This window comes from Syngnathus typhle, linkage group LG1 (assembly GCF_033458585.1).
Source record: "Syngnathus typhle isolate RoL2023-S1 ecotype Sweden linkage group LG1, RoL_Styp_1.0, whole genome shotgun sequence".
Taxonomy (NCBI): Eukaryota; Metazoa; Chordata; class Actinopteri; order Syngnathiformes; family Syngnathidae; genus Syngnathus; species Syngnathus typhle.
Window position 1 is genome coordinate 10980942 of NC_083738.1, and position 8096 is coordinate 10989037.

General features: G+C 38.2%; 1 protein-coding gene across 1 annotated transcript; it reads right to left on the bottom strand.

Moving 5' to 3' along the window:
- Positions 1 to 4600: 4600 nt before the first annotated feature.
- On the bottom strand, positions 4601 to 8076 carry spata4 (spermatogenesis associated 4). Its single transcript, XM_061289794.1, has 6 exons — positions 7819 to 8076; positions 6958 to 7087; positions 6293 to 6411; positions 5914 to 6137; positions 5750 to 5830; positions 4601 to 4848 (listed from the first exon to the last, which is right to left on the bottom strand). The coding sequence occupies exons 1-6, from the start codon at positions 7893 to 7895 to the stop codon at positions 4754 to 4756; spliced, it is 726 nt and encodes a 241-aa protein (XP_061145778.1). The 5' UTR covers positions 7896 to 8076; the 3' UTR covers positions 4601 to 4753.
- Between the last annotated feature and the right edge of the window lie 20 nt (positions 8077 to 8096).

An 8096-nucleotide genomic window follows, 5' to 3' on the forward strand; every position in this document is an offset into this window, starting at 1 on the left:
GCTTAGCACATTTCATAGTGGTGGGGAGTCGAACCCTAAATCTGAAAGGTCCGAGCCAAACATCGCGGGCTTGGTAGCCTGTCTGATTCGAGTCATTCGTTCTTTTTTCAGTTCATATGACCTCGCCGTAAATCAAAAGAAGAAGAAAATGACGTAACTTCCCATTCACGAACGAGTCGTGAATTGCATTTCCCATTCATCAACTGAACGGATCTGTGAGTGAACAGAGTCAGTGAGTGAGTGATTTGCATTCCCAGTTCATCACGAGAACGGATCAGTGAGGGAATGAATCCTGACTTTCCCGTTTGCGAACGAGTTAATGGGTGAACTGCCTTCCCGTGCATCAACGGATCAGTCAGTGAACGTGTTGCGTCTCCCTCCTGGCGTGAACTATATAAGCCAGAATGTAAAGAAAAAATCACTCACTGAAACCCAATGTTCCCTCTAAGCTGCGCGCGTGCGCAATTGCGCACTGTCTGCACATTCTCAGCGCACGAGAAAATCCATCCAGCGCATAAACAACATCAACATAACGTATTAATTAATATTAGATGATAATATATTATTATAATATATTATATCAATTATAATATTATATTAATATTAGACCTAATCTAATTAATTTATGTATAATGTTACAGGAATTTGCACTGTATCACAAGCTACAGCACAAGTCATTGTGCAAAATGTGAACGTTTTAATCTGAGCAAAATGTTATGTCTGAAAGGTGTATATGTCTCATATCTTCCAGAACAGGACCCTCAGCCAGGCCAAAGCAGGACTCTTCCCATGGCCAAAGCAGGACTCTTCCCATGGCCAAAGCAGGACTCTTACCATGGCCAAAGCAGGACTCTCACATACTGTATAACATCTATACATCCCATTTTCCAGATTGTTGTCTTTTTTTAAGTGGACCAAATTACTTGTTTAAAAATAAAGCGTGCACATGTGATGTTGCTCACAGTAGTCCTCAGTTTGCTCAGGGAGCTTGTGTGTATGCCCAGATACATGAAATATTAGAGGGAACATTGCTGAAACTCCTTCTTTTATGCATGTTTTCTCCAAGCTAACTTTATTGCATGAAGCGATGCGCCGTTATGCAACAACGGGGAGTTGGTGCTTCTCTTTGGGTAATCTGATTTTATACACTTATCGTAGTTTTTAAATAACATGTATGCATACATACGCCTAAATATTATTATACGGTATATCCTCACACCTGGGATCGCACCAAATTCTTACTGAGCGAGAGCCCGTGTCACTAACCAGTCGGCTATTTCGACCTGGCCACCTATGGTCGTCAGCACTGTTTTGTACAAGCTATGTGCATTCCAGTTAAGTGATTTGAATCTTTAGAATCGGTTCACTCAAAATTGTTGTTCAAAAGAATCATTCATCGAATCGTTCGCTACACTTTATTTATTTATTCTTTTTTTTTTTTTTTACCTCGTGTATTGTACCTATTGTAGTGTCCATGAGGTGTACCTAATCACAGGCCACTTCATTAACGAAAAAGCTTAAGTGAAAGTGAAAAGTGCCACATCCGCCCTCACCCCCACCTCCTGATTGTCTGTTTGATCTGTGACGTCATTCCGACCCTCCATTAGGTATTTTCAGGTGTACCTAATAACTTTATGCATTTGTTTGTACGTCTCAAGAATGTGTATTTGACTACTCGCTCTTTATTTTGGGGGCCACCAACACATATTACACAACGTAAAACACATACATGTTGTCATATAAAGCAGTGAACCAAATGTCAGATTTTTGTTTTCATGCCCCAAAAAATAAAAACAAGGAATAAAACACCAGACAAGTTTTAACAGGTTTGAATGTTTACTAAAATAATAATAATAATAATAATAAAAGTAAATTTCAAACCAGCAACACTATAGCCAATGTAACAATGTAACACACTGCAAGATGAATACATTATTTACTGGATGGATTTCTTTAAAGACACAGCTAGAGTGAACTCACTTTAAATTTGTGTCACAGTTGACAAAGATTTTTGTTCGTTTCTTAGCAGGATGTTAGGAACACTGACACTTGCCCTTTACATATATTGGCCCAAATCCACGTGCATGTACTTATTTGGACACATTTTTATATGTAATGCTGGACAATTACTTTTTCAGATTTTTTGTTTTACTTCTATGATGGATGTTTTATCATTTTTTCTGTTTTCTTTTTATAGTTTTACGTCTATGATAATGGACAGTTACTACACTTTTTTTTTTATTGAGAGTTGCTGTTCTGTTTCAGTTTTAAAGGACAGTTGAATTTTCTGGTTTTACTTCTGTAAGAGACAATCACATTTTCATGTTTTCAATTTTATTCTGTGACGATGAACAGTTAAAACACATCCATGCTATAATTCTCCAATAATAGATAGGATATTGAGAGCTACAACATTTTCTCATTTTATTTTGTGACAGACACATGCAATTTTCTGGGATAATGGACGGCTGTTTTTTCCCACTTTGCTTCAGTGACAGACAGATGGATTTGTGTGTTTTCTGTTTTATTCATATAATTATCGTGGACAGTTAAACAATTCCTTGTTTTGTTTCCGCGTTTTATATTTATTATAGTTATGCTTCAGTACTGACTGACCTTTGTTGCATTTTTCTTGTTTTAGGTTTTATTTATGTAATGTTCAGGTGAAATGTGTTCTCATTCTCATTTTCCAGTTTCACCAACTTTGACCATACATAGTAAGTAAATTTTCTCAATTTACTTCTGCAGTGATAAAATATTATTTAACGTGGGGCTAACGACTGCACGGACCTGGATGTTATACTTTTTTCCTCATTTGACCACAATTGTCAGAGACATCGTATTGCGTTTCAATGCAGATTATTTAATTTCTGGGGTGCTCTTGATGTTTGACCTTTTTTTCCTTTTTTAACTGAAATGAGGACTTCAAACTCAATTTACCTTTATGGACTGCAATTTTAGCCAGAAATAATTCTCAAGTTTCTTATTAAACGTACCATTCATTCATTTTGATGCTAAGAAATAACTAATTTGACGAAGAAATAATGTGCTTTACTATTTCTTCAGTTTGTTTGTAAAACATAAAATGCCTAACAATTATAATATTACATTAGTACACTAAAATTACAATGTGGTACAAAAGTTCATTTATTTCAGTAGTTCAATTCAAACACGGAGAATCGTAAAATGTTATAAGAAAAAATGTCATTCATACATGGTTCCCATGGATAACACGGCTTTGGTAATCAAAGTGGAAGATTTGTGTCTTCCATAGACCCCCACCTACAATCTAACATCTCACTCCCTCCTTCTCTCAGTGCAGTGAGGAAAACTCAGCAGATGGCGAAACACTTTCTCAGGGCATTTCAAGCCTCTTCCCACTGTCCCATTTACTGGCATACACACAGCTAGCGCTCGTTAGCACATCGACATGCTTGAGTGAATATTACACGATGGGTGCAGCATATAGGCTTAAAAGAGGCTCGCGGTAAGCTAATTACAGTCTCTTGTGTGGGTTTTGCTGCATCGTTGCCATGGCAACCTAGCCTGAGCTCAGGCAGATGCACAGATATAAATATAGGCTCCTGCAGAACGTGAGGATGAACTGATCATTTCAATCAGGTGTGTTTAACGAGGGAAACTTGGAAAACATGTAGGAATGCGGCCCCCGAGGACTGGAGTTTGAGACCCCTGAAGATGGTGAAGAGGTTAGGACCGAGTACGGCGCCCTGTGGGACCGCACAGGTGACAGTATGGGGGTGAGATTTAGCATTCCCCAGGACCACATACGCGGTCCGGTCAGTGAGGTAGGAGTGAAACCGGCGAAGGGCACTGTGGGAGAGGCCAATGTGGTGTTGGAGGCGGTTGAAGAGGATGTTAAGGTCAATGGTGTTGGACGCAGCAGTGAGGTCAAGAAGAATGAGGAGCGAGGTGGAATAGGAGTCAGAGGCCATAAGAAAGTTTTTGGTTACTCTGGTCAGGGCTGTTTCTGTGCTGTGGGAGGGGCGGGAACTGGATTGGAATCACACGAATTTGATGCACAATTTGTCTTCCCGGGCCACATAAAATGATGTGGTGGTCCGTATCTGGCCCCAGGGCCTTGAGTTTGACACCTGTGGTCTATATGTACCAGTGTAGGTGTAATGGTGCTTCGAGAAAGAGGGAGAACAAAGTGACTCTTTAAATGTCTTCAATACAAATAGTTGTGTCCCACCCATCGAGTGTAAAAAAAAAAAAAGTTGCTGGCCATTTCGCAATATATTGTCTGTTACTTAGCCTGACTGTTACAATAAAAATAAGTAAACACACAAGGTCTTAACTCTTTGTTTTGTTTTGATTGACAATTAAACTGAGTGGCAATAAACAACTTGAATCTAGAATATCAGACTGACACTTGCAAATTCAGGCAAAATGCATCAACCCCTTACACACACACACACACACAAACACACACACTCAAATCGGGGTGAGGGGGGTATTTATTTGCGAACACTATATGCGCCACATACTTCGATCTGCTATAATTGACAGGTATAATTTATGGCGATCAAGTGCTGCTGCCTCAACTGGGGAAAATACAATCCCTTTTGTCATTGTAAGATTTCACATAGAGCAGGTTAATTTTGTCAAGGTCCCGTAATTATAGATCCTTGGAGGAAATTTGAGAAGAGCAAGCTACAGAACTTTACGTTACTGAGACATTGGGAACTGGTTTGAATTGTGAGGGGTGAGGTGGGATGCCTGCATGTTTGCTTTAACAGCTTTGTGGAAGTCTTCTGGCAGGCTGGTTCACTTTGATGGTCTTGTACGAGACGATAGCACCACTCAGTGATGATTGGAGGCACAGCTCTAGAAAACATAAGAGTGGTTCAAGCCAGACTTCAAGATAGTAGTGCTTGATATTTTAATTTTTTTTTGTAGCTCTCATGAATAAAAAATGATAACTAAACATTTAGACAATGCTTGTAACTCAAAACTATGCATAAAAGTTTCAATTGTAATGTACCGTTTTTTTTCCATGTATAATGCGCCCCCATGTATAATACGCACCGTAAAAATGGCATGTTGATGCTGGAAAAAAGCCTGTACCCATGTATAATACGCACCCAAATTTTGACTCCTACTTAAGTCCGTAAACGTAAAATTATTTCAGAAAAAAGATCATCTTTGGGAACAACCGGATGTTATTCTGCCGGTCAGTATCACTGCGCATGGGCTAGCAAACTCGATAGCGAAGAAATGTTTCGGATTTGTGGAGGGTACATTGTGACAGCAAACGAGCAGGTGATCGAGCAAGCGTCTGATACGAGAGCATTGTGTTCGTATGGAGCGTGTTTGAAGTGAACAGCAGAGAAGAAAGCGCTTCTGTAATGGCGGCCTCCGTATCATATCCGGATAAAAAAAATAAAAATAAAATAAAAATAAAGATTTTTCATTTATTTTTTGTACCCATGTATAATGCGCACCCCAGATTTTAGGACAATAAATTAGTTAAATTTTGCGCGTTATACATGGAAAAAAACGGTAAATAATGTAGATTTACAACTGCTGTACATACTATGTTATGAATTCAATGCAGTATACGTATTGTTGGTCCAGTTGACAATAGTCTCAATAAGAGTCAAAATTACAGGTAGCTCTAGGTAGATTTTCACTTTTATCTATGTATCATGACTAGAATTACGTTGTGTTTGTTTGAGTGTTTTTCTTTTTAAATTATGATTACAGAAGTGCACTTAAGCAGTCTCACCGCTGACAGAGTAACTTTCATCTCCATTTAGATTTTCCACTGTTGTTTGTATGAGTTTTGACTTGACCAAGTTTGAACGCCCTGTTGATAAAGAAGATCATTAAGAACTTTTTTTTGTCCTGAAAGCCTTCACTTGACACAAAATGGCTTCCCAGTGGTCTCACCATGATCAGTCATCGCCCTGTCTGCAATCTTGTCTTGCCGATGCTTGCTGATGATGGCCTCGGCCCTACGCCCATTGATGAGGGTGTCAGGCAGGGCCAATATCTCAGTCTTTCTCAGGTTGCTCTTCACGGCCGTGGTGGCGGTGGACCGAGCCATCGGAGGGAGTAGCTGCTGGTACTTCTGGTCAGATAAATCCAACTCTGAGGTTTGAGCTGTTTGAGGCCTGAAAGGATGATTTTGCTAAATTAGGTGGACATGTGGTGGAAATACGACATTTTAATGGCTGCTATGTATACAAGACTGGCATCTGGCACACCCTTTTTTCTTTGTGTTACTTTAGGATGGTTATGCTATGACCTGTCTACATTTAAGGGTCACCTGTGCTTGGTCAGGACAGAATACACCTGCTGCAGCAGCAACTCAGCTGCTCCCGGTTTGCAGTGGATGGTCCCGTAGATCAGCTTCTCAGTCAGGTGCAGACACAACTTCTGCAGTGCCTGTCAGTACAAAAAACATGCTCTAATTGATGCATTTAAAATTTGAGTGACGACATCATACACACACATACATACATATATATATGTATGTGTATATATATATATATATATATATATATATATATATATATATATATATATATATATATATATATATATATATATATATATATATATATATATATATATATATATATATATGTACATACATACATACATATATACATACATACATACATACATACATACATACATACATACATACATACATACATACATACATACATACATACATACATATAGAGAGAGAGAGAGAGAGAGAGAGAGAGAGAGAGAAATAGAGAGAGAGAGAGAGAGAGAGAGAGAGAGAGGACCTTAATGGCATTGTCTCCCTTCATAAAGGGAACACAGTCAACTGAAAGCTGAAGTAAAGACGTTATAAAATTAATTGCAACACAGTCAACTGAAAGCTGAAGTAAAGACGTTATAAAATTAATTGCAACATTGCCCGAATCTGTTTTTACGTTTTTTTTCTTCTGTTCTTACTCGCCGTATCTTGTTCCAGTTGTCCTGCTTGATAGAGAATGATGTTCCCTTGGTGAAGCAACACATTTCAAAATCCCTGGGATAATAACGGCAAAATATCTCAGCTACATGGTAGCCACTGCAAAATTCTCTGGGAAGATAAAAGACCATACATAACATGATTTGATCAGTTGTCTGTTAAATTGAATATATGTATTAATATTACTTCTGTGGAGGTTAAGGCCAAGGAGGAAAAAAAAAACTGTGTTTAATCTGAGGCCTATAACTAATGATTATATTAATAGGTAATTAATCTGTCAATTATTTTATCAGTTAAATAGATTTTAATATCTGCCCCTTTATTTATAAATAGAACGTTATTTTAAATTGTCAGAGCATAAATGCAGTTTTTTTTTATTTGACCCTCAACATGTCAAAAAATTGGCAAAAATGTTGATCATTGTTTTCCAAAGTAAAAATCGGCTTTCATTGAAGACCAAAGAAATCTGACATTTACTATTGCGAGAGGGGCAGAATTCTTTGGGACAAATTCAAATCAAAGGAGGTGACTAGATGCTTATCAAAAAAGAATCATATCAGATTTCAATCAATTTCCTAATCGATTACTTGTCAATTAATCAATGCACATCTAATATCAGAAAACAATTATACAACCCTTGGGCGACAACAACCATGAAAGCAAAATTTAATTTGAATAGCGTTTTTGTCATTTTCATTTTGTATGCATGGCGGGGAGAATTTTTTTTTTTTCGCGGAGTGGGGGTTGATTTTATTGCTGATTTTAATATTACGTACTGTTACTAATAATGAATTCAATATGTATCTATATTTATTTTAAATGGTAATTGACGACTTATTTACCTGCGTACGTTCATTGGCTGGATAGTCAGTTCGAGGCTCTGCAGCCATCTTGTGACGTCCCTCGGCAGCCCCGTCATTGTTTTTTTCTTTCTTTTCTTTTTTTTTTTTTAACCCTCCTTCTCAAAATGTTTCGTGGACTGGCTTCAAGCCAAACACTGCACAAATCGAATCGAGTTCTCTCTGTTTTCTTCTCGTCGTCTGCGTCCTCCCTTTGTATCACAGGGGCGGTTTTGACTAAAGCTAGCCAGTGTGACGTTGCAGGCCTTCGGTGTGGAGGG

Coding starts and splice junctions, on each gene's coding strand:
- spata4 (XM_061289794.1), bottom strand. CDS start 7,895: ATGACGGGGCTGCCGAGGGACGTCACAAGATGGCTGCAGAGCCTCGAA. Junction 6,412..6,957: donor ACTGGAACAAGATACGGCGA/GTAAGAACAGAA, acceptor TTGTACTGACAG/GCACTGCAGAAGTTGTGTCT. Junction 6,138..6,292: donor TCTGTCCTGACCAAGCACAG/GTGACCCTTAAA, acceptor TCATCCTTTCAG/GCCTCAAACAGCTCAAACCT.